The following is a 26,522-nucleotide window of genomic DNA, read 5'->3' as shown; positions in this document are numbered from 1 at the left end:
GTCTGTCTCTCCACCTGTCTGTCTGCCTCGTCAGTCTGCTCAATAACTACATGATGTGGACGTTGGTTCAGAAGAGCGTTGCCAGTTTGGATCAGCGCTACGAGAACGCTCAGGACAAACTGCTGGAGAGTCTCTACGGCACCAAGAAGGTACTTATACTGCACAAATATCACAAGTACTACTACAAGTACTACTAATATTACTGCTACAACTACTTCTACTACAGTATCTGCTATAATACTACACATACTACTGTTGTTACTGCGATAAATACTTCAGATCGTACTATTGTTACTACAGTTACTGCTATAAATATGACAAATACTACCACTGATAGTACAACTAATACTGCAATAAAAACTACTGTTGTTACTGCTATAAATACAAATACTACAGATAGTACTGCTGTTCCTGTTAGAACTACTGTTACTACTATAAGTGTTGCTGGTACCGCTACTGATCCAGATATTTCTCTTACTGCAGCAGGTATAAGTACTCCTAAAGATACTCTGACTACAGTCTCTGCGGTTGGTTCTGTCTTCTTCTTACTGGTGTTAACGGGTTCTGGCTGGTTTGAAGTGGTTCCACTGGGCTGTGCTGGTTTTTATGTGTAAACTTGCTCTTACTGGAAGCTAACCTGTGCTGGTGTACTGGGGAAACTGCTTCCAGCTTCTAACTGGTTCTGGTCTGTTCCCCCTGGCTCTAGCTGGTTCCAGATCGGTTCCAGTAACTGTTATTGGTTCTGGACCTCAGGAAGCTTCTGTTTCTGCTGGTGCTACTGGAGAAGTTGATACATGAACCATTAGAAACTGGTTCGGATGTCTGAAACTGGTTCCCTCTGGTTTTAACTCACTCTGACTGGTTCTAACCAGTTGGAACTGGCTCTTACTGGTCTTGGTCTCCAGGTGGCTACCACCTCTGCTGGTGCTGATGGAGACCCGGTTCCAGCTGGTCTGCCGGTACTGTTAGTGGGTTCACATACCTTCAGTTAGCTCCAACCTCCGACTGTTTCTCCTTGTTGGTGTTGCTTCTGCCTTTAACTGGTTCTACCTGGACCTGGTTGTAACTGGTTCTGGTCCGTTGCAGTCCTGCACCCCCCGCTGGCAGACGTGTATCGGGAACACTGACGACACTCTGGGCTTCGCTCTGGGAGCGCTCTTCGTCAAGGCGACCTTCGACAAACACAGCAAAGAGATCGTGAGTTGTTTACACCTGAAGGAGTCCTGATCATAATCTGCAGCAGGTTCAGATGGTCCTGGACCTGATCCAGGTCTGGTCCAGGTCTGATCCAGGTCTGATCTGGTCTGGTTCATCATCTGTCCTTCTGTCTCTTTCAGGCCGAGGAGATGATCAACGAGATCCGCACGGCGTTTAAAGAAGCTCTGGACCGACTCAACTGGATGGACGACCACACGAGACAGGCGGCTAAAGACAAGGTACAGAGACAGGTGGACGGACAGGTGGACAGACAGGTGGACAGACAGGTGGACGGACAGGTGGACAGACGGGTACACAGACAGGTGGACGGACAGGTGGACCGACAGGTGGACAGACAGGTAAAGTTGATGATTGGTCTAACTGGTTCTGTTTGTCCCTCGTTAGGCAGATGCGATCTACGACATGATCGGTTTCCCAGAATTCATCCTGGACCCCAAAGAGCTGGATGACGTCTATGACGGGGTGAGTGGCAGCTGTCAGTCATCACTGAGTCACCTGCAGACAGGTGGAGGCAGCTTGATGAGGTGAAGCTCTGCTGCCCCCTGCTGTCCAACACCGTCACTAACACGTGTTCTCGCCTGCGTTTCAGTACGACGTGTCTGACGACAGCTTCTTCCAGAACATGTTGAACTTCTACAACTTCTCCTCCCGAGTGATGGCCGACCAGCTGAGGAAGACTCCCAACAAAGACCAGTAATGATGACGAAGACCAGTAATACAAACACACACGTCCAGTCAGGGGTCGCATTCACAAGACTTCAGGCTAAAAGTTGTTTTCTGTGTCAAGTCACTGAGAATCTGCTTCAACAGTTTGTCATCAACACGTTCGGACTCTGTTAACTTGCCGACGTCAGCAGCAGATGTTTGTGAACGCACCGTCTGTTTCCAACCATTGAACCAGTCACCGCATCACCAGACTCCCTTAACAAATGTAGTGATTTTAAGAGTTGTTTCACGAGGAGACACTTTGTAAACTTTGTGAAACTGTCTCTGACTAATTCTTCTTGTAAATTCAGAAAATGTTCTACTTGAACTTCCTTCTGTCTTTGTGTAGAAACATGGAGTCTGTTTGTCTCACTGATGTTAATTTGTATATAAAGTGAGGAAGTGAGATGTGATCACACTGGAGACCTCAGACCTCAGTGTGGAAGAAGAATGTGCTGCGTCCACGAGACCGCTGCAGTGAAATAGTTGAAGCAGTTTGTGGGCGAGCGTGAGAAGCTGCAGTTAAAACGTCTCAGCAGATTTGAAACGAGGAAACTTTTAGAGGACACTTGTGAAAACGACCTCTGAGCTGTTTGACCGCAGAATAACTCCTCTGCTCTCCTTGTTTCCTTGTTTCCTCTCCTCCCTCCTCTCCTCCTGCAGGTGGAGTATGACTCCTCCTACAGTTAATGCCTACTACATGCCCACTAAGAACGGCATCGTCTTCCCCGCTGGGATCCTACAAGCTCCTTTCTACGCCCACGACCACCCCAAGTCTGTTTACCTCCATATCTACCTGTCTGTGTGTCCGCCTGCACGTCAGGGCCTCATTACACCTGTCAGATATGAATCATTTACAGAACTGATCATTTATGAAGATAACTGACACTGTTCACTATGTTGCTGTGATGAGCTCTGCAGCCTCTAGGGGGCGCTGACTCTGAAGGTCTTTGGAGGAACTAAGTTATTTATTGTGTTTGTGTTTTCAGGGCGTTGAACTTCGGAGGGATCGGAGTGGTGATGGGTCACGAGCTCACGCACGCCTTCGACGATCAGGGTGAGTCTGGATCTCTGCTCCTGTTTACTTCCTGTGTGACGATGCGTTCACTGCACTCTGATCTATAATGTAAATGTGAGAACTCGTGAACAAACACAGTTCATCCGTCCTCGGGAACAGACAGACCACCGTGTCCTCTGTCTGTCTCCGGCACCATACGACAATAAAATGAAGAGACAGTGAAATCACAAATGTAACTTTATTGCAAAATCAGAATAAAGATTTTAGTTTATTACATATACCCGTTTTATTTATTTGAACTACAGTTGTGACAGAAAATAAATAATATTTAAAAGTTAACCTCATGATATCGATATCGACTGATATGAAAAGAAAACCTGAAGCATTGTTTGAAAACGCGTCCTGACACCGGAGGGTTTCCTGAAGAACTTCTCTCAGCTTCTGGAGTTGATAGAAAGTTGAAATAAAAAAAGTTTACGAGCTTAAAACTTTGGCTTTAACTGTAACATCTTGAAAGTGAACATATTGTCCAGAACACGCTCACGTCACATCCGGTCCGAACGGGTTAAAACAACTGATTCTGTCACCGACATCTCGTTAAAAATATCCCGTGGTTCAACATTTACAGATGTTGGAACGCTGTCTTGAACAGTGGTCTCTGGCTCGGCAGCCGTCACGCCAACACGTGTAGTCGAGCTGCTGACAGAATAAATCCAACACACACGTGAACAAATCTGTGAACCGCCGACATTTTATTCTGCTGATGGAGATTTTCGGTGGAACCTGAACAACATTTGTTGGTAATTTAATTAGAAAAAAATCGATGCTGTGTTCAGAATAAAATGTTTGTTAATGATGAGTCATTAATCGATTAATCTCCGTTAAATGAAATAAAATGTGTTAACACAATCAGAGACGGGCACAAATACACACACACAGACACACATATCTTGTATCGAACATTCAGTCGTCTCACTCTGTGTTGGGTTCTGTTGGACCAGGTGATGGTGCGGCTGATGGCAGCGCTGCAGTTAATTTAGTATCAGTCAGTGAAGTCGACGCTCAGCTGATCAGTTCTGTTAACTCGTCTTCAGGTCGCGAGTACGATAAAGAAGGGAACCTGCGTCCGTGGTGGCAGAACTCGTCGGTGGAGGCGTTCCGTCAGAGAACCGAGTGTATGGTGGATCAGTACAGCCGGTACCTGGTCAACGGAGAACACGTCAACGGAAAACAGACGCTCGGAGAAAACATCGCCGACAACGGAGGCCTGAAGGCTGCGTACCACGTTAGTACTGACATCCAAATGGACCCGATATACGGTTCTGTAGTGATTCACCACTAAACTGATGTTGTTCTCTTCAGGCCTATCGGTCCTGGGTCCAGAGGAACGGAGATGAGAAGAGACTTCCTGCCGTCAACCTGACCAATGATCAGCTCTTCTTCGTGGGGTTCGCTCAGGTGAGACAGAACAGCTCCGTTACTCTGTGAACAGCAAGGTGTCGCACGAGGTTCTGTACTGGGACCAGTTCTGTTTCTACTCATGACCTACGCTCTGGGTTGCATTCAGAGACTTCAATGAACGTGGGGCATTCAAAGACTAAAATTAACGTGAGGCGTTCAGGAACTTCAATGAACGTGGGGCATTCAGCCGTTTGAACAACTTCCCCTTCTCAATAAAAGACGCTAACGTGTCCGCCATGTCAAACTGCACCTGTGTGACTTCCTGTTTGTGTTTTCCAGGTGTGGTGTTCAGTCCGAACACCAGAGAGCGCTCACGAGGGCCTGGTGACCGACCCCCACAGCCCGCCGCGATACAGAGTCATCGGCACGCTCGCCAACTCTCCGGACTTCAGCCGCCACTTCAACTGTCCTGAAGGGACGTCCATGAACACGGGGAAGCGCTGCGAGGTCTGGTAGACGGACCGAAGAGGACGGGGTCGGAGGGGGCGGGGTTAATTAGCTCAGTCCGTTAATTAACAGGTCGGTATGTTAGTTAGGAAACTTGTCTGTTACTCGGCAAAAAATATTTAGTTTGTTAACGAGTCAGATTGTTACTTGACAGGTGAGTTTCTTAATTAACCGGCTGATTAGTGTCTTAATTAGAGGACTTCGCTCTGTTAATTATCAGGAGGTGAACGCGTGTTCGTTAGGAGTGAATATAAATGTGTTAATTAGAGACGATCAGACTGACTTCCTGTCTGGGATCTAAACGGACTCAGTGGACTTCACAGAGACACGAGGGACTGATGATGATGATGATGATGATGATGAAGCCACATGGGACGATGTTGCTGATTTCTGCTTTATCACCGTTATTGATTATTATTGATTATTATTACTATTATTATTAATGGGCTTTGGTTTGCGTGTGTGTGTATGTGTGTGTGTGTGTGTGTGTGTGTGTGTGTGTGTGTGTGTGTGTGTGTGTGTGCGCTGTATGAAAGACCTCTGTAACTCTCTCTCTCTGATGACATCACTGTGATGACCTCATACAAAGTTCAACTATTACATCATCAGTCATGGCCGTCACCTGACACACGTTTAATTTCAGGAGTTAAACAGTTAATTAATCAATAAATCAAAAGGTTATTATGAGACATTAAAGGGATTTATTGATTATTTGCGTAGTTTAATGAAACCTTTAGATTGACGAGATGACGGGAAAGCTTGATGACTTTCTTGTAATTTGCTACATTTTAAAATGTCTTTAAACTGTGCAGATAATCTCCTCTATGATCTGTTAATTATCCTCCGAACATCTCGTTAAAATTACCTTAATTACATCAGAATCAAAGGGTGAAGTCTACAAAAAATCATTTAAGGGATGTCAAAGATTTAAGAATGAAACGCCGCACGTCGACGCTCCGTAACCACTGACCGCCGTGCTGCCGTTGTCGTGGTAACCAAAACGCAGCCTCTCTGTGGAGTATTAATTAGTGACATCATTGTCTGCAACAGCGTTCGACAATAAACACATCAAAACATTTAAATTATTCTGAAATGTTAAGTTCCCCTAACGAGCCGTTCGGTAATCGTTAGTTTCAACCCTGAGAAACGTAATTAACAGCCGCCAGATCGAGTGGTTCGATAACCAGAGACCCTTAAATCTGAATCTTTTTACAGTTCATTTATTCAGACATTAATTACACAGTAAAATATAACAAAAATCCCTGAAAGGCCTCAGTATCGAGGGGTTAGTTAACAGAGTTTTAAGAGTAAAAATAAATGAATTTTACCGTAAAAGGATTTTAAAGTTCAGATGTGAATTCAGTTGTTTTTAATTGATGACGTGGCATCAAACTTTTCACTTCACTGCTTCATAAAGGCCATTTTAAGTGAAATTTAAGAAAATGTTTTCTGGTCGCATGTAAGAAAACAACTCATCACTTTAACTGTTCGTTAAAACACCTTGATTCAGTCCTGATTAACTGCAGTTTTAATGTGGAAGTGAAGAGATTCAGCCTGTTGATGTTGTTCTGTCACTTCAAACCAGCCGACATGTCCGTGACCACAAACCGCCATCACAGCACCTGTAAACACCTGTAAACACCTGTAAACACCTGTAGAGTTCAGTTAATTAATCCAAGTTGATTGACATCAGTGAGAAAATAAACAAGCGCCTTAAAGATGAGATTTTATTATAAAACTGACTTTGGAATAATAATAATGCCTTATATTCTAAATGAACGCCTTAAAAAGAGTAGAAACTATCAGCTGCTTGTTGAGCTCTGACGTCTGCGGTGACGAGACGACGACGTCCCTCCAGATGTCAAAACGAGTCGGTCTTTATTTTACAGTAAAGTCACAGATGAGACTCACAGGTGTCTGCAGCAGGACACACCTGTCCTCCATGTCTCACTGCTGCGGGGCGTTCAGGGACCAAAAGGAGCGTGGGAAGTTCGTCAGCTAAAAAGAGCATGGGGGTCTGTTAGTCTGAAGAAGAGCATGAGGCGTTCAGGAACCAATATGAGCAAAGGATGTACAGGAATTACAACTGTGGGACATTCAGGAACCAAAATTAACACGGGGCGTTCAAGGACTAAAATGGATGTTGGGCGTTGCGAGACTGAAAAGAGCATGGGGGACAGATGGGTTCAGTCACAGTGAGTTATATAAATAGTTAAATTGTTAGCAGTTTGATAAACACAGACCCTGAACAGCACACGACTCCCTCAGTCGTTCGAGCCTCGAGAGAAGAAAGATGAACCGTAATAAAATATTTTATGTAGAAACACGAGTTTATTAAAGAAATAAAGTATATATCATAAAGTACTGAGAGAATATGAAGAGTCAGAGTTTCAGACACATCACAGATTAAACCTTCATCAGTTTTAAAAACAATCAGTAGTTTAAAGACCTTACCTCAACTCCATTACCCATAATCCCTAAGTGTTGGAGTTCAGTGCAGGTACCTGACTCTGACAGCAGGTGGAGCTGTCAGCCTGCTCACCTGAGTCACACACCTGACGCAGGATATTCACGTTAAACACTGTCAATGTGTGTGTGTGTGTGTGTATGTGTGTGTGTGTGTGTGCTCGCTTTGCCGCCGCATGACATCACTGTCATGATGACATCACCGTCCAATCCTGTGCAGCTCCTGTGTGTGTGTGTCGTCGTTTGTTCAGCAGAAGAAGAAGCTGCTTCCTGCCAAAGACGTTTCTGTTTCTGTGTGTGTGTGCGTGTGTGTGTGTGTGTGTGTGTGTGTGTGATGTACATCTACCTTGGTGAGGACCATTTTATCTTCTGAGGACGTTTTAAACCCTCGTAGCGAGGACGTCTGAGCGCTATGAGGACGTTCTGGCCGGTCTTCACTACTCGACTGGTTCAGGTTCATTTCAGGGTCGGGGTTCGGGAACACATCGCGTCAGTGAGTCCTCACAAGTATGGACGTGTGTGTGTGTGTGTGTGTGTGTGTGCGTGCGTGCGTGTCCAGGGTCTCCGCTGTGTTATAGTCTGTGTGTGCAGTAGACGACAGTAGATCTGATGTAGAATAAACTCGGCTTGTTGAAACTGTTTGTGTGTGTCCTTAAGGGGGCGTCGCCACTCTGCTTGTCCAATCAGAGAGCTGCGTTACAGATCTGATGGAGATGAGGATCTGCAGAAACATAATAAACACTGAACATGATTAAACTCACAGTCCTGCTCTTTATTTCTCTCCTGGACATTTATGCTAATTAATGCATTTTTAATTAGATCGACTGGGACTCAAATGGATCTGGGGCGTTCAGGGACTACAATGAACGTGGAGCGTTTAAACACTTAAATGAACGTGAGGCGTTCAGGAACGACAATGAACGTGAGGCGTTTAATTACTTAAATGAACGTGAGGCGTTCAGGAACTCGAACAAACTTGGTGGTGATTAAAAGAGCCTTTGACTCTAACGTGTCACAACATGAAACAAGAATTGTGAACCTTGATTTTTATAACGTTCACATTTCTGTTCTGGAAATAATTCGACTTTTAATTAGAAAATGCCTGATTCTCTTATTAAAAGCTTCATGGAGATCAGTGTTAAAAGTAAAAGTGCTCCTCTGTTAATGAATAAATATTTAAAATATTTTGATGCTGATACTTTTGTACTGAAGCAGATGTTAAACGCAGGACGTTTACTTGTAATAAAGTATTTCTACACTGTAGTTTAACTACTTTTACTGCAAAGTTTTGAAAAATAATTTTTCTGTTTGACTTTTTGTTTTTTTGCGTTTATTTCTTTTGTATTTCTGTAGTTTTATGATAATCTTCGTCGTCAGGACACCTGACAGGAACAGGCCACAGGTGAGTGTTGGTTTTTATCACAGAGGAGGCACTGAGGCCGGGGGCGGGGTTAACAAGAGGGGCGGGGCTTACAGCAGTCTGCAGCTACAGACTGAGCACACACACACACACACACACACACACACAGACAGCTGGTCTGCTCCGAGCTGAGGACTCACCTGAGACACCGACCGCACACACAGGTGAGTGTGAGACCCTCAGTGTGTAGTGAGGTTGTTGTTCTGAGTGTTTCGTCTGAAAATGACTCGATGTGTGTCGACAGGTCAGCAGTGAGTATCTGATTATAAAGACGTCAGACAGCAGACTTTCATTTTTAAAGGTCCACTTTGTGAAGAAAGTTGATTTTTGAATCTACAGTAAAAATACTTAATTCAGTAAGTTGTACTATTGTATATGAAAATGTTTTATTTGTATATAAAAGCAGGTTGTTGTTGGCTCATAACTTCATCTCGTCGTCTGAGTCCAGCTTCATTTTTCACAAAGTAAAAAGCTTCTCAGAGTTTTAAATGTTTGAAAAATGACAGTAATCAATAAAAAATGTACAAATCTTTAATGATAATCACTCAAAATATTATTAAAGGCTGAAAATATGTAGAAGCACAAAAATACAGCAGAGAAATAAAACTTGAACAGTGATATAATATTGTTAAAGTGCCATGAAGTCCTACTCAAGTAAAAGTTAACATATGTTGTTAAAATATTACTTTGGTAAAAGTGAAAGTCAGACATGTGAATAGTAATCGAGTAAAAGTCTTAAAGTATCTGATAGTAAATGTACTGAAGTATCAAAAGTAAACTAAAGTTATCAAATAAATGTAGTGGAGTAAAAAGTACAGTATTTATCTCCAAAATGTAGTGAAGTGGAAGTTTAAAGTAGCAGGAGATGGAAATACTCAAGTAAAGTACAAGTATCTCAAAATTGTAATTGGGTAAAAGTACTTAGTTACATTTCATTATTGGAAACAGTGAACAGGATTTTATACATCTTTAACTTTCTGCTTCATCTCTGAGGGAAATATTCTACTTTTTACTCCATTACATTTGTCTGACAGCTTTAGTTACTAGTTACTTTTCAGATTATTTTCCTGTCCAGTGAAAACCTCGTATCTCTGGATGTGCTGATGTTGAATCTTTGTGTTGTAAAAAGTACACAACAGTCATACTTGTACTTTTTAAAATCTGGTTGCAGATATATTCATTTAAAAATGTGCTACTCTGACGCAGCCTGTAATCTGTAAAGTAACTAGTAACTAAAAATATAGTAAATAAATATAGGGGAGTAAAAAATACAATATTTGTCTCAAAATGTGGTGGAGTGGAAGTATAAAGTAGCAGAAAATGGAAATACTCAAGAGAAGTACAAGTACCTCAAAATTGTACTTGAGTAAATGTACTTAGTTACATTCCATCACTTCCAACATTTCTTTAAATAAAGCTCTTCACGGTCTACAGACGTGAATGAGAATGTGTGCTGTCTGAACTGGTTCTGAACGGGTTCTGAACTGGTTCTGTTGGCTCGTCTCTTTGACTTGTCTGCAGGAGGAAGGAGGAAGGAGGTGAGGGAGGATGAGGAGGAGAGGGGAGCAGAGGGATGACAGCGACACGCTCATCGACATGGACATCAGGCCGGAGAACAACTATGGCAGCATCACCACGGTAACGACGGTCCACGTGTGACCCGATCAATAACAACACTGATCGATGATTGGACAGATTATCAGTCAACAACAATAACACGACAATACATTAATGATATAAACAGGTTTAAAGACACACACGGACCATATAAATCTGTGTGTGTGTGTGTGTCTGTGTGTGTGTGTGTCTGTGTGTGTCTGTGTGTGTGTGTGTGTGAGTGTGTGTGTGAGTGTGTGTGTGTGTGTGTGTGTGTGTGTGTGTGTGTGTCTGTGTGTGTCTGTGTGTGTGACAGACTCGGACATGGACCACGTAATGAAGTGAAGTCACTAGTAACAGCAGTAACCAGACTCCCTTACAAATCTGGTGGTTTTAAGAGTGTTTGCATCACGAGGAGAAACTGAACAAACTTTGTGAAACAACTACGACAAAGTTTAAATCATTGGTGCCTTCTTGTAAGTTCGGCATTAAATATAAAACATTAAGATGTTTTTTTCCTTGTAAAAAGTGTCAGTTTGTTGTGACATCGCTGTGAAAGCCTGTCTGCGTCCGTAGATTTCACCATTTACACTAAATGTATTAAAGAATAAAGCATACTGACAGTAAAGGTCCAGTTTTTACAAATCCAGTAAACAGCAACTAATATAGGCTACTTCTAAACTTTGTGAAGCTGTATACGACAGTTTGACCTTTTGTTCCTCCTGTAACACGGTGTACGACACAGTGTTGTGTTCCTGGTGTGCGTTCTCGTCACGTTAAACAGAGATGATTTTAGTTTTTGGTGACCGTCGCTGCTCCTGTGTGAAAACAAAACTGAACGCTGACTTTTTCATTTAATTCAAACCATGATCTTTTTTCTCAAGATAACTGGTGTTTTATTGCCTCAACTGAAACCAAACTGCGACTGAAAACAATAAATCCATTAAGTCTCGTAGTAAAAAAGCCATAAACCAAAACTCTAGCTGCACACAGAAGTTATGCAAAGGTGCAATATGTAAAAATAAGCCACCTGTCAAATTCATACTCAAAGCAAATAAGGAGCAGCATTATCAGCAGGGTCCACTAACTGTAGCTGCCGTTAGCTAGTGAGCTGTTAGCTGTGCAGGCTGTTGACACCGCCTGCACAGCAGCTCCAGACCAGGACAGGCTGGGGCTAACTGGTTAGCATGTTAACTTAACTTAACTGGTTAGCATGTCATGACGTCTAAAAATAGACGTCATGACATATTACACCTTTTAAATATGCTGATTCTAAAAATACTTTCTTAAAATACTTATTTTAAATTGCTGAATATAAAATCCCTCAAGCTTAGCATAAAGGCTGTAAACAGATGGAAACTGCTAGCCTAGCTCCACAAAAAGAGAACAAACTCCTGGACAACAGGCGGTGTGTTTGTGGCATTAAACTCTGTCACACTTGTGATACAGAAACCAGCAGCTCCGGAGTTATAGTGAAACTTGAGCGTGTGTTTGTTTCCCTGCAGCAGCAGGAAGCAGGAAGTGTGTGATGAAGGCGACAGAGCGGCTCCACTGAGTAACTACAGACTAACACACCGGCTGAGTGATGAAACCGGAGAGAACAATGGAGAACAGTCCATGTTTGTTCTGTTCTTCCTCTTCATCACCGTGTTTGTCTTCAGTCTCATTAACGAGGACGGAGACTTGAAACAGCAGGAAGAGTCCAATCTGAGCTAATTAACACGCACACACACACACACACACACACACACACACACACACACAGCTGAAACAAGCCTCTCTCCCCGTCAGCATCCTCAGGACCTCCTACAGTGGTGTGGTGGAGAGCGCTCTGACGTATTGAACCTCGACATGGTTCTCCAGCCGCAGTGTGTCAGGCAGAAAAGCCCTGCAGAGAACAGTCAGAGGAGCTGAGAGGCTCATCAGAGTTTCCCTCCCGCCTGCAGGAGCAGGGACCTGAACATCTGCAGGGACCTGAACATCTGCAGGGACCTCCACCCTCTCCACACATCTGTGAACTGCTCCCATCAGGAAAACGGTCCCGAGTCTAAAAGGCCGAACAAACAGACCAACCAAGCTGTTAGATCGCTGAACAGCTGATCTGGAGCCTCAGCCAGAGTTTTAGTTTTAAGTTATTATAGTATATATATTATATATAATATATTGTGTGTATTTACGCAATCTCTTTTTGCTGCACTACTTTTGTAGGTACAGCTAAATGACAATACAGCTTTAATTGATTGATTGATTGATTGATTCTCAGGCAAGTTCTGCACATATAAGGAGCGTCTTCTCTGAGTCTATGTCTCCTACATCTCGGAGCGTTTGAAGACTTTGATTATGTCGGACGTGCTGCATTTATTTTGTTTTTGGCTGAACTGTTCCTTTAAACTAATCAATCAGTTAGTGCAGGTTTAAAACAGTAACAATAAAGTTTTTGTTTTGCTGATTTCTCAGGATGCACCTGCTGAGCCTCGGGACAGGAACGTGTTCAGTGACGGATCGACTCGAGTCGGTGAGTAAAACAAACACTGTGTGGAGTCAATATTAGCTGAGAGGACCAGAGGATCCAGTCAGTTCTCCTTGTACAGCCTGAAATCACAAATCAGAAGCCTCAGGGGTTCTTGAACGACCCGCTCTGTCCCGAGAGCAGAACTAAAACTGAATCTCTTTGGGTTTGGACAAAACACGACACTTGAACACGTCACTTTGGTCTTTTTCACTGTTGTATGACATTTTACAAAGCGATCAATCGATCAGTCATGTAATCATCAATCAGGTTATCGTTAGCTGCAGCCGCAGTCATTCACAACAGCTGTTATAACATTACAGTCCAGTTAGAGAAGGTGGAGCGGTGCAGCCGGGTGGAGACAGCTGACACTGTCATTAATACCAACAGAGAAGCTGCTGTGAGTCAGTGAGAAAACAACTTCCTGTGACATCACCAAGGACCGGCCAATAGCAGATCGGTTAGCGTAAGCAGTGATGACATCATATCGATGATGGTTTGATTTCTGTGCTCCTATTGGACAGACTTTGTGTTGGTGTGGGAGGAGCCTCTGAGCTCGCAGAACGAGGAGAACACAGGTGTTAACCCCGCCCACAGGAAGTGGAGGGAGAAGTTTCTGAAGAAACTGAAGGTCTCCGGTCTGCTGCTGGAACAGGTGAGTAAAACAAACACACCTGAAGACACAGCTGAAATCAAACAGTGACGACAGCAAACAGACGAGTTCTTCACTCAGGTATTCAAATCACCTGTTAGTCTGTCAGCTGGAGCTCAGGCTACTTTGTTACAGTACAAGATTACTGCCATTAAAAAGTAACTAGTTACGTTACAGCATCACCTGCTGAGAAGAGTAACTTACAGAGAACCTCGGTTCTGATTCTCAGATTATTATTTGAAAACTAAATAACAGGTTACTTTGCTAAACTAACGCGTAACAACAAAAAGTAATCTGAGTACTCGTGTTAACCCCAACACTGGTGTCATAGAATAAATGTAATGGAGTAAAAAGATGAATATTTATCTACAAAATGTGGAGCGGAAGCAGAAAGTAGCAGAAAATCAGAACTTCTTACAAAAACTGTTTCTGGATATGAGTGTACTGAAGTACCAGAAGTACAAGTAAATTATACATAAAGTTACATGTATGAATATACTGCAGCATGTAATCTGTAAAGTAACTAGTGGCTAAGGTAATCAGATAAATGTAGTGGAAGTATAAAGGAGCAGAAAATGTTAAAACTTCAGTACAGCAGTCGAATGGATGTACTCAGTTACGTTCCATCGCTGAGAAGAAGGAGACATTTTAATTTCTCTTTAATTCAAACAGTTAAGTGAAGTAAATTGTATTTTACTGACAAAAGACCCAGAACCGAACCTCGCGGGCCTCCGTAGTGCTGCGAGCAGTTTGACCCAGTTTGCCTGTGTGTCTCTGCAGAAGGAGGTCCGTCAGACGAAGAAGAGGACCTGCTTCGTCCTCCTCAGCGCTCCCTGGAGCGTCCTCTGTTACTACGCTGAGGAGATCAGCCTCAGAGTCCCTCTGCAGGTAAAACACCTGCTCACCTGCTCACCTGCTCTCAGGAAACAGTCTCGTTATCTTCTCGTGGGTCAGAAACACACAGACTGACTCGAGAAGATAAAATGAATGATTGGTATCTTGTGATATTACAAAGTGCCTTCAGGACTTTTCAAGTTCTTTTCTTCACGTCCACCTGAATCCAGAACACGTAACGTCCTTTATTCAGTCCGCTGCTTCACAGAGTCCCGACGTGTTCGAAACACAAGAATCAGAATAAGTGTTTACAAAAGATCAATGAAGACGATGAGACAGTAAAACAGGGATCAGCAGGTGCACCATTATCTGTATCTGTACCTGGAAAGGGGCGGGGCTTAAACAGGAAGTGGTGGTTGATCATTAGCTCCAGACGAGCCTCATAATTCAGCTTCAGATCGATATAAAGTTTGTTAAAACGTGTAAGAATAAACTTTAGTGTTTCAACATTTGTACACGTGACACCATGTTTGTTTTTAAAGAGACAGTTTTCAGCCATGTTAGTAACAAAAAACACATATTTTATACAGGAAGTCCGGACGTCTCCTTTTTTATTTCTATACAAAGTACACACACATATATTTATACATATAAAGCTTTAATCTGAGGGCTAATATAACACTACGATATGTTTTTAAGTCGAGCACTTGGCTCGTCCCTGTCGTAAAACATTAAATATGATGATTTAGAGCTGTTTTCAGTCGATATTTGTCAAAAAGGAAAAGCGGCGTCCCAACTTTTTTTGGGATCATGGTCGGAGTTAATTACGGTAATTAATAATGTCCTCACCTGTCCTCCTGCAGGTGGTCAACACTCCGATCATTAACTGGTCCGAGCGCGTCCTGTCCCAGCTGTCCCTCCCCAACCCTCTGTCTCAGGATGTCCCCAACCCTCCACCTGACTACTACACCTGTCAGTTCAGGAGCAACAAGCTGCAGAGGTACAGACTCACAAACAGACCTGCTCTCATGAACCTGTGGACTGTTTTATTTCATCACATTATCAAAAGTTAGTTCAATGCTGAGAATACAGATCAGAAATGTTACTGAATTTATTTTTATTTTTCACACCTCATGTAGTTGAAAAGTACAGTTTTGACTTGTCTGTTTTTTCTGAGAATAAAAGGATTGAACAGTGACCCCTGAGGTCCTCCTCCTGCCACCATTTTGAATTTATGATGCTGTATCTCAAAATGACGAACAGATATAAATATGATAATTAACGTGTGCACCTTGCAGAAATGGGTTAAATTAACATACGTGTGTTCACTGTTGAAGATACGAGTGTGTAACTCTCAGTGGATGTTGTGTTTTCTGTCTGCAGGTTTCTGGGCAGCGACGACAGAGACACGTTCTTTAAGACGACGCAGAGACACCAGGTGGTGAGTTCACACTGTTACAAATCTTCATCAGTGAAGCTTAAAACATGAGCTTTTCTCACAGTAAGTGTGAAGAAATGAAGCCTGTGATGATCTGAAGCAGGTGTGATGTCGGCATGTTTGTACTGTACATGAGCCTGCTGCGTCCACTGAACACAAACATGGCTGCTTCTTTATTCTTTATGGGCCTGACACCCAGAAAACAAACACAAGTCTGTGTTGCAGTAACAGCAGAGCTGTGGCCTCAAGGATTTTCTATCAGTCGATTGATTAAACACAACGTTACCATGAGAATCTATAAAGATATACGAGACGCAGCATCAGCTGTGAACGCAGGAGTAGATATTGTTCATACGCGGGGAGCTCCAGTCCTGTTTCCAGGCTGTAAAGTCAGCTGTTAACGTTTCTGCAAACCACAGATACGTCAACATTTGTACCAAACGTGTCGGATCACGTTATATGATTGTTAGCTGACTGTCACATCAGGAAGTGAAGAGGATGGTGGTGGAGTTATTACAGCCGACCACAGTTTGAGTCAGAGGAGAGATTATTTTACAGGAAGTTGGGCCGTGTCCAGATGTTTCTGTGCCAACAAAACTGGGTGTTTTTCAGAAGACCTGGGGATGTGTCCAGATGTCCAGATGTTTCTGTGGCTTCCACAATGGGCCATTTTTCATGGGAAGTTTTAAGGACACTTGGGGATATTTCCAGCTGGGATTTTTTTTGCGACCAAAACAAGTATTTTATTATTTATTGCTCGATTAATTACAAATAATCCAAATAAATGATTAATCATCATGAGCAGATATTGATCGTCTGTCCTGATCCGAGGACTCGATGTCAGTCGACATGTTTGTAAGTTTTCAGTGAAGTGTGAGCTGCAGAAATCACAACACGTCATCCTGGTTTCGACTGAAGGGAGTTTATAGGGTCTGGAAGGAGGCGTGGTCCTCAAAGTCTCCTCTGATTGGTCCAGAGATGTAGACCCACTGACCTCTCAGATTCCAGGATGTTTCAGTCAACAGACGGATGCTGAGAGCGGCGACGCCTCCTCATCAAATACGATCTATAAACACACACACACACACACACACACACACACACACACACTCACACACACACACACACAGGAAGTCAGATGAGAGTTTGGGGATTTTTAGTAACTTGTGAAAGTTTCATATTTACAATTATAAAACTAATGTGGACACAAGAATATAAGTACAATTGAGCAAAAAGACGACCAGTCAAAGTAAAATAGGCGACATAATATAATAAACTAATACAAATTTAAAGGATCAGTCCACCAAAGTTTAAGTAGAGCCTCCTCCTCAGGCCAAAGATAGACTTATATTTTAACCATGAAAACAACCGGCTGCGTCGTGAACGTAGATGTTCACTAACTGTAACTATAAACTACGTGTGTTACTGGAGGAAACCACAAGGTGTCGACGCTGCAAACAGACGCAGGATACGTGAGGCAGCCGTCATGTGTACGCACATGCATTGTTAGAAGGGAGTACATTGTGTTAGCCTAGCTCGTTGCTCGAGGACAGAAACCTTCTGTGAAAGACTATATCGGGTCACAGAAGCTAATGGAAGTGATGTCACAGGGTGGTTTGTTGTGGTCCCTGCAGTGACTGCTGTGGTCCCTGCAGTGACTGCAGTGACTGCTGTGGTCCCTGCAGTGACTGCTGTGGTCCCTGCAGTGACTGCAGTGACTGCTGTGGTCCCTGCTGTGACTGCTGTGGTCCCTGCAGTGACTGCAGTGACTGCTGTGGTCCCTGCAGTGACTGCAGTGACTGCTGTGGTCCCTGCAGTGACTGCTGTGGTCCCTGCTGTGACTGCTGTAGTCCCTGCAGTGACTGCTGTGGTCCCTGCTGTGACTGCTGTGGTCCCTGCAGTGACTGCTGTGGTCCCTGCTGTGACTGCTGTAGTCCCTGCAGTGACTGCTGTGGTCCCTGCTGTGACTGCTGTGGTCCCTGCAGTGACTGCAGTGACTGCTGTGGTCCCTGCAGTGACTGCTGTGGTCCCTGCTGTGACTGCTGTGGTCCCTGCAGTGACTGTGTCCTCTCCCTGCAGCTGTATGAGATCCTGGCCAGGACTCAGTATGGTTTAGCCAAAAGAGGAGAGGTGGGAATCGACCGGTTGCTGACTGAACAGGTCTTCACTGCTGCCTACCCGCTGCATGAGGTGAGCTCCTGACCCCACAACCCAAAACCCTCATCCTGGTCTGAGATGACTTCTCCAAGACACCGTGTTTACATCGTTATTAAGACTTCACAAAACATGCAGATCGTTAAAGTTGCTCTGTGTAACAATATAACGCAGTTTAGCTGTATTGATCATTTGTTATTGGCCATAAGTGAGCAGCTTGTAGCGTGAGAGAGCAACAGTAGCTAACGTGAACTGATGACCCACTTTTAGTGTTTCTTAACCAGTATTGTCCATTATTTTCTCTATTAGTTGATCAAAATAGTTGCTGAATGATTTAATGACTTAATCATCTGCAGTATCCAGACTATAACTCGACCTCGTACTTGACTGTTATTCTGTGTTTTCAGGGAGGTTTCGAGCTGCCGACGGCACCGGTGCCCCCCGAGTCTTTGGGTCTGAGACAGATCCTGTACGCGTACTGGGCCAAGTGGTCCTGCTACAGACGCTACCAACCTCTGGATCACATCAGGGAGTACTTCGGCGAGAAGATAGCCCTTTACTATGCGTGGCTCGGTAACTATAGAAACCACACATGCGACTAACTACCGCCAACCGTCCGCTGTTTGTTCTGACAGTAACTGTGTCGGACTGCAGGTTTCTACACCGGCTGGCTGCTGCCGGCGTCTCTCCTCGGGACTGTGGTCTTCCTGATCGGGTTCTGGCTCGTGGCCACTGATGTTCCAGCGTGAGTATGAACTCTGTGAGGCTCTCGCTGCGAAGTCAAATCGTTTGTTGTTCAAGGTCAGCAGGACCAAAAATACAGCTCACAACTAAAAACAGATCCTTCTCACGGACGACATTTTGGTTTATAATATGCTGATGACACTCGGCTTTATCTAAACATGGTAATTTAGACCCTTATACAAATAATCTGCATGGAGTTAAAGGCTAGCTGTCTAGTTGGTCTAGTTTTTGTGTAAGTGGATGATGTGCTGTCTAAGGAACATCCTTTTTTCCCCTGACGGACTCCACGACTTGTTCACTTCACATTTCTGTTAGTGTTTTTACCTGTGTGTGTGTGTGTGTGTGTGTGTGTGTGTGTGTGTGTGTGTGCAGGATGGAGGTGTGTGACAGTGGAAACAACTTCATCATGTGTCCTCTCTGTAACATCTGCTCCTACTGGAACTACTCCAGCATCTGTGTCACCTACAAGGTATCTGCCTGTCTGCCTGTCTGTCTGTCTGTCTGCCTGTCTGTCTGTCTGCCCGTAAGTCTGTCTGTCCATCAGAGCAGACTCTGAGAAGTGAAACAATACTTTTACTTGTATTCTTTAGTTACATTTCTGAGCCAGTACTTTATTACTTTTCCTTGAGTAAAGACGTTGAATCAGCACTTCTGCTTTAGTTTTAGTGTGTGTGTCTGTTACGACTGTCTGTCTGCTGACCTGTCTGTCTGCTGACCTGTCTGTCTGTCTGTCTGTCTGCCTGCTGACCTGTCTGTCTGTCTGTCTGTCTGTCTGTCTGTCTGTCTGCCTGCTGACCTGTCTGTCTGCTGACCTGTCTGTCTGCTGACCTGTCTGTCTGCTCACCTGTCTGTCTGTAGGCCGGCCTCCTGTTTGATAATGGAGGCACAGTGTTTCTCAGCGTCTTCATGTCTCTGTGGGCCGTCACCTTCCTGGAGTACTGGAAGAGGACCTGCTCGGCTCTGACCCACCGCTGGGACTGCTCTGAGTTCCAGGACATCGAGGTACCGGTTTAGTTTAACACTGCGGACACACGCGTAACAAACCTTCACGTTATGACGTTGATGAATGTCGTTCTGTGCTCCACAGGAGCGACCTCGTCCAGAGTTCACAGCCATGGCGCCGATGACCATGAGGAACCCGGTGACCGGAGCAGAGGAACCGTACTTTCCTGAAAATAAGCGGTTCAGCAGAACTCTGACCGGCTGCATGGTCATCTTCATCATGGTGAGTTTCATCAACAGCCACAGGGAGGTGACGGCGTGGGAGAGTTTAAGAAGTGTCCGTAAGTTGAACGTCCTGTGTGCAGATTGCCGTGGTGCTGATGTTCCTCATCGCCATCATTCTGTATCGGACCATCCTCAGACTCATCATCAACAAGTCTGAAAACAGCTTCGTCAGCGACTCTGTGAGTACGACGCTGCAAAAACTGAAGATCTGACCACGAGAGATAATCTGATGATTGGATTCAACATCTAGTTTTAAGTATAAATAGATAGATTATTTTATTTAATACAAGTAAATGTCACTTGCGTTATATTGATAAGCGACTTCTTCTGAGTTCTTCTTATTTTTAGATGCTTGTTCTGAGATTTATTAAAATAATAATAGATAAATAAAATAGATAACTTGACTAGTATTTGGTCATTTTCTCCTTAAATTCAGTGTTTATTTCTTTTATTTTTGCTGATCTTTGTTGCAGTGAACAGAACAGTTGCTTCTGTCCATCTTTAAAAGGTTAAATGGAAAAATCAGTGACGCCACGACTTGATCGCTTCACATTTCAGTTACTGTTTCTATATCTACCTGATTTTGAAGTGTGTGTGTGTGTGTGTGTGTGTGCGTGTGCGTGTGTGTGTGCATGTGTGTGTGTACAGGCTGGGAGAATAGCCAGTCTCTCAGGATCTGTGTTGAACCTGCTGGTCATCCTCATGTTGTCAAAGGTTTACACCTCGCTGGCCCACATCCTCACCCGCTGGGGTGAGTCGCAGCTCCTCTCTCCCCCTCTCACCCTGTTTTAGTCTTGTGCTTTTAACAAAAAACTTTTTTTAATATTGGATTTTTAGCTTCATTGTATTTTTGATGAATAAAAACTCAAGACGTTTTAATCAAAATTTTAGATTAAGTTGTTTAATTGTAAGTTATACTTGTTTAATGTTTGAGCTGATCTGTAAATTGATAATAAAACAGATAATAATGTGAATTAAAACACATCTGGCAAAAGAAACTATGTTATAGTTATATAAACTTCTGTTTTTCTTATTTATTGTTATTTCTCTTTATTTTAGAGCGCATTTGAGAACATTGACCAAAGAGCTTTACAAGGAGATTATATAAAACACAAGAATTTAACTCAAACACATGAATAGATAAAAAATCATAACACAAACAGCATCACATAAAAAAATAAAATAAAAGACAAAGACAGAAAAATACAATTAAATGAACCTTTGAATTCTGTTTTGTGTATCTGAAGTGTGATCAAGGAATATTTTTCTTGTAGGTTTTGTTGTTGACAGTTTTTTCAGTCAGCTTTTTTTATTTATTAATTTTTTAGGATTTTTACAAATTCAATTCAATTTTTTTCTGACTTATCTAAATATTTTTCCAAGATAATAACATCAGTGCTGGGGAAGTTTACCACCAACAACTGTTTTTATCTGTCTGTTCTCCATATGTTATAAAGAGTTACTGAACATGTTACTTTTAATGTTCTTTTATAATCTCTTTAAAAAACATTTGAGTAATTTTACATCGTCAGGTTTAATGATATTTAATAGGTTGACAAAGAAACGCTCAAAGGACATTTTTTGGGATCATAACCACGTATAATTTTTGTATATCTTTGTATTTGTCACATGCAAACCACAGGATGAACAGTGAAATGAAAAAAGGATAAATATCACAAGACTCTGCAGAAGAGAGCAGAAACTTTGTGCAATAATTAAAAACTGTTGTGTGTTTTTTCTCCCAAAAAAGGAGGATATACACAGGAAGTTTAAAGGTTTAAATAACTTACATTTACTTTGCCGACCAGCAGGATGCACACGAGGAGACGTTACGATGTGTAGTGTGGTGTATGAACACACTGTGGCTGTTCAGTCTGACGCTGGTGTTTCTCTCTGTGTTTCTGTCAGAGATGCATCGGACTCAGAGTAAATATGAAGACATGTTCATCCTCAAAGTCTTCATCTTCCAGTTCGTTAACTTCTACTCGTCTCCAGTTTACATCGCTTTCTTCAAAGGCAGGTGAGAGCTGCTTCAACCAATCAGAACAGGGCTCACGGGTCCAACCAGAGGCCTCCTTCTGTTCCCTCGCCCACATTTCCTCTTTACTTTTATTTCTATCTTTTTAATTTCTTCCCTTTATCCAAATCTTTCTTGTTTTTCCTGCTTTTACTTAAAAAACTGATCAAACTAACGTCAGAATGTTGAGTTTTGTCAGCTGGTTTTAAAAAGCAGCAGTTAGATGAGAGGAGTGCAGCGCCTCCTGCAGGCTGAAACATCAGAATATTTCTAGAATGACACAGAGAGCTGCAGCAACATGATCCACAGAATATACTGAAGGAGAAGAAAACGTTAAATATGTTCAGGTTTAACCAGCTGTCTGTTTGTGTCCTTCAGGTTCATTGGTCACCCTGGACACTACAACACTCTGTTTGGAGTTCGTAATGAAGACGTGAGTCTGTCACATGGTGGCACTGATGAAGATTGTGATGATGATGATGAAAAAGATTCACCCAGGAAGAAAAATAAAGGAAAAGAAATAACAGTTTCACACTCTGACTAGCACCTGGAAACATCAGGTTATAGATAAATCACATTCCCTTCACACCTCAGCTGACAATGTGACCTTTAATGTGACGATTTAAAAACGGAAGGTGAAACTTATTTCAGTGATTCTGGGTGAAACTGTGTTCATTAAAGGGGCAGCAGAGATCTGTATTTCTGTCTGTGTGTTGCAGTGTGGAGCAGGCGGATGTCTCATTGAACTGGCTCAGGAGCTGCTGGTCATCATGGTGGGAAAACAGCTGATCAACAACATCCAGGAGTTCCTCTGCCCGTAAAAACACACACAGACACTGAGATAACAAGATAATGACTTGTGTTAATCAGACAGTAACTTTTGTGAACAAGCAGATAACTGATGGCCCATTATTTGGCAGGAAGTTGAAGGCGTGGTGGCAGAAGAGGAAGATAAGTCCTCGGCCTAAGGAGGTGAAGGAGGAGGACGGAGAGGAGGCACATGGGGCGGTGAAGGGGGAGGAAGAGGAGGAGGTTCCACCCTGGGAGGCCGACTACCAGCTGCTGGTCTGTGAAGGACTCTTCAGTGAATACTTAGAGATGGGTAAGTCCGAGGTCTCCTACACAGAAAGGTTAACTGACAGGGTACATTTTCTGTGTTGTGATAGGCTAAAAGGGGAGTTCAAGAGCTGTGATTGGAGGCACCCTGTGACTCTCTGCTCTTTGTCCTCAGTAATTCAGTTTGGGTTCATCACCATCTTCGTGGCGGCGTGTCCTCTCGCTCCTCTCTTCGCTCTCATTAATAACTGGATTGAGATTCGTTTGGATGCTCAGAAGTTTGTGACTGAATATCGACGCCCAGTGGTGGAGCGAGCTCAGGACATCGGCATCTGGTTTCCCATCATGCAGTTCATCACGCACATAGCCGTCCTCAGCAACGTAAGACTCTCTGTGTCCGTGGTTTGAGGTTTTAAACAGCAGCCGGTTGAATGTTCACTTTATCAAATCTGTGTTTTCAGGCTTTCCTCATAGCGTTCACCTCGTCCTTCCTGCCTCGCCTGTACTACCGCTACACCAGAGACAGCACACTGAGCGGCTTCGTCAACTTCACTCTGGCAACATCACCAAGCAGCTTCAGCCAGCAAAGCCAACACACATCCTGCAGGTAGGCAACATCCCCATAGAGCTGCAACCAGCAACACCAGGGCACGAGGGGGCAGGTTTGGTCCCAACACTGGTAGAGACACAACAACATTTCTGCTGCTACAGATCTGTCAATCAAAAACAATCATTATGTCTACAAAGTACAAAAAGTGTTGGTATGGACAAGATTGTGTTACGTGTGCTGTGCAGTGTGGGTGATGAGGAAAGGGAGTAAGTCATCTGTAAGTACATATTTTCATAGTGCTTGAGGCATTAACTGACAACCCTGATAACTTCCAGTTTGTCAGCACACTGAGGATCCGCTCTCACCTCCTCCGTGTCTGGCGGTTGATAGCCTCTGGGAGGACACGCAAAAATCCACATGTATGACTTCATTCCAAAGATAATGTGAACAAGTTTGTTCAAATATTGGTTGACACTTGTCCCTACTGCTGATATGCAAACCAAGGCCTAGCCAGCAGACACCCTGCAGGTAGAAAACATCGACAAGCAACTGCTTTTTGGTTTGATTCTTTATCGATTCCCTTGTTGGTTCCTAATCAATCAAGAAGGCCTTCACAATTTTTCATTGTCAACACAACTGTATTATTATCTCAGGGTCTGAAGTGTACAAACATGGTAGAACAAAGGCATGCATGTGCCTCAGGGGGAACCTCAGCTGTTTAACTGTTGTTCTCAGGTGAAACTGGTTCTCGATTCTCTAATATTTGTTCAGTATATGTTTTCATGTTGGTTTTCTTAGTCAAAGACAAAACATATGCAACATTTGCCTGCATGGTGTTAACACGGAGTATTTACTCTCAGTAACAGACGTTCTAGTTCATCCTTGGTCACAATAACCCCGCCCCCAGTTCCTGACATAAGTAGTTCTTTATTTGAGACCAACAAAGTGTTGGTGCCGCTCTGGAACCAGTTTTCTTGGCCAAGAGCAAAGAACTGGTTCTAGGCTAGGCACCGGCTCCAAACCAGTACCTGAACCAAGGGCTGATTCTGGGTTGGTGCTAGTGCTGGTTTAAAGTTGGTTCAACTTGTGAACCTTTTAAGAACCGACTTGCTTTTCCACAGGGATGAGAGGCACTGTAGAGTCACATCATTTGGTCACTGTATACGTCGTCTAAGTTTCCCAGCTAGGAAACAACTGTGAAATTCAGTACAAGTATGACGGGCAGAAACACTAGCACACATCCTGCAGGTAGGGTTCTTTTAAATATTTGTTCAGATCAGTAACACTTTTGTTGTTGATGTCGTTGTCTTGTGCAGGTATCGAGGTTACAGAGATGAAGAAGGTAAACACCTCCCAGAGTTCTTCCACCTCCTCGCCATACGTCTCACGTTTGTCATCGTGTTTGAGGTCAGTGTCTGTCACACATTGGGTAAATGTCAGGGCTTTTTAATTTAGGGAAAACATCTAGAGAGTGTGAGAACCGCGTGAGCTGTTTCAGCAAAAAAATAACATTCACGGTCTGAATTCTAAAATGTTTTCACCGTGTGGCAAAAAACATGCTGAAATGGAAAATTACTGCTCTCAGTGTTGATCAGGTAATGAGTGACAGAGGCAGCTGGTTTGGATTCAATTAAGTTCCGCCTGTGATCTGATGAAGTCTCTCCTCGTCTTTCTTCCTCAGCATTTTGTCTTCTTCATCGGCCGTCTGATCGACCTGATGGTCCCTGACATCCCTGAGGAAGTGGAGATGAAGATGAAGAGGGAGCATTACATGGCTAAAGAGGCACTGGCTGAGAACCAGGTACAACAAAAATGATCAAAGTAAACAGACTTTCAAATGAAAGGGTTCTAAAATATGGTCAGATGGTCTCAGTTGTAGTTTAATGTGTTCCTGTGTTGGGTTTTGTGCTTCCAGTCTTTGGGGAAAACAGTGATTCCTGGTGAGAAGGACGTCCCATCCAGTGACCTACGACAGCGTGGATCCAGACCCTCACCACCACCGCAGAGCGACTCCCCTCCACCAAACCTGATGGAGATCCCAGAGGAACCCAGCACACCGGACCGCTGTTGAAATATAGCACAAGTAAACTCTGCGAGAGGTCCTCAGAATCTACAACACCCCCTGTCTGCGAGATCAAGAGCTGTGTTGAATCCTAACATGTCTTTCAGGAACTCTGAGAGTTCTACAAGATCTGCTGGACTTTTAGAGGATCTGTGAGACAAGATTTACAAGAGATGTGCTAAATCTGTACATTAAAGACTATCAACAACAAGATCTGTATAAGATCTACAAGTGTTGCCATGAATCTACACATCCCACAAAATGTTTACAGGATCTCGATAAGACCTCTTTTAGAGCTGTAAGTCATCTGCAGGACTTGAGTTGAATACTGATGGCCCGGACACACCAGAACCAATGTCAGACCATTGGTGACCATCTATCGCCCTAGTTTTTGTGGTTTGCATTGTTGGCACTAGTCAGCTCTTGTCAGCAGCTTTACGGCCGAGTGAGCATATTGATTCAGTGGCGGTGCCCATCGGCAAGAGAAATCAAACTGATTGGAAAATGAGAGTGAAAGCCTCTTGAGCCTGTTGCTGTAGTATCCATGATTTCACCCATTTAGCGCTTTTTTTGCTTCATTTTCACCCCTGCTTCATCGCAAGTGCCATTTGCATCTTTTTATCAGACATATTCTTGATCAGAAGTGGCTGTAATAGCAACAGTGGAAGTCAGGGAGAACAGTTTTGAGTGTGTAATTATGTTATATTATATTGTGTAGACCTTTTGTAACAAATAAAAAATGTCAACTACCAGTGTTTTTTTTTATATATGTATTTTATTTTCCTTTATTTTATTTAACCATCTTGAATATTTGTTGGTGCAAGAGCAGTGATTGATAAGATTACATTTTATCATTATGTTACAAATATATGTATATAAATATATGTAAATGTACTTATATATTTAAATACCATAATGTAATGCTAATTTTCTGAATTCAGACCTGTA

The 26,522-nt window shown here is 43.2% G+C and overlaps 2 protein-coding genes across 4 annotated transcripts in view; both read left to right on the top strand.

Moving 5' to 3' along the window:
* Positions 1-5,537, top strand: part of ece2b (endothelin converting enzyme 2b) — a 27,431-nt gene extending 21,894 nt beyond the window's left edge. The window contains exons 10-19 of one of the 2 annotated variants that reach the window (XM_073487309.1): positions 35-149; positions 1,087-1,197; positions 1,338-1,436; positions 1,603-1,680; positions 1,808-1,911; positions 2,587-2,697; positions 2,913-2,980; positions 4,036-4,226; positions 4,304-4,399; positions 4,682-5,537. In XM_073487309.1, coding sequence (XP_073343410.1) covers positions 35-149; positions 1,087-1,197; positions 1,338-1,436; positions 1,603-1,680; positions 1,808-1,911; positions 2,587-2,697; positions 2,913-2,980; positions 4,036-4,226; positions 4,304-4,399; positions 4,682-4,858 — 1,150 coding nt within the window. In that variant the 3' untranslated portion in view covers positions 4,859-5,537. Of the gene's footprint in view, positions 1-34; positions 150-1,083; positions 1,198-1,337; positions 1,437-1,602; positions 1,681-1,807; positions 1,912-2,586; positions 2,698-2,912; positions 2,981-4,035; positions 4,227-4,303; positions 4,400-4,681 lie in introns of both variants that reach the window. The other variant, XM_073487307.1, reaches the window with a different exon arrangement.
* Positions 5,538-10,283: 4,746 nt separating this feature from the next.
* On the top strand, positions 10,284-25,630 carry ano7 (anoctamin 7). Of its 2 annotated transcripts, none has more exons than XM_073490515.1 (23): positions 10,284-10,373; positions 12,789-12,846; positions 13,365-13,495; positions 14,273-14,380; positions 15,190-15,326; positions 15,710-15,767; positions 17,844-17,954; positions 18,326-18,491; positions 18,573-18,663; positions 19,035-19,131; positions 19,521-19,664; positions 19,750-19,887; positions 19,970-20,068; positions 20,538-20,640; positions 21,798-21,909; positions 22,285-22,339; positions 22,626-22,723; positions 22,827-23,008; positions 23,138-23,343; positions 23,424-23,569; positions 24,829-24,919; positions 25,194-25,313; positions 25,428-25,630. In XM_073490515.1, exons 1-23 carry the CDS (start codon positions 10,284-10,286, stop codon positions 25,581-25,583), a joined length of 2,697 nt encoding a protein of 898 aa, XP_073346616.1. In that variant the 3' UTR covers positions 25,584-25,630. The 2 variants fall into 2 exon arrangements, with proteins under 2 accessions (XP_073346616.1, XP_073346623.1); XM_073490522.1 differs by having other exon boundaries at positions 10,284-10,382; positions 12,804-12,846.
* Positions 25,631-26,522: the final 892 nt, after the last annotated feature.

This window comes from Pagrus major, chromosome 2, assembly GCF_040436345.1.
Source record: "Pagrus major chromosome 2, Pma_NU_1.0".
In the NCBI taxonomy this organism is placed as follows: Eukaryota; Metazoa; Chordata; class Actinopteri; order Spariformes; family Sparidae; genus Pagrus; species Pagrus major.
This window is presented reverse-complemented; position numbering and strand designations above follow the sequence as displayed.

What these genes read in the sequence shown, in the direction of transcription:
- ano7 (XM_073490515.1), top strand. Translation starts at nt 10,284, where the DNA reads ATGAGGAGGAGAGGGGAGCAGAGGGATGACAGCGACACGCTCATCGAC. An exon ending in GTGGCCACTGATGTTCCAGC is followed by an intron (nt 18,664 to 19,034) that starts GTGAGTATGAAC and finishes GTGTGTGTGCAG; the next exon opens with GATGGAGGTGTGTGACAGTG. An exon ending in TTGGAGTTCGTAATGAAGAC is followed by an intron (nt 22,340 to 22,625) that starts GTGAGTCTGTCA and finishes TGTGTGTTGCAG; the next exon opens with TGTGGAGCAGGCGGATGTCT.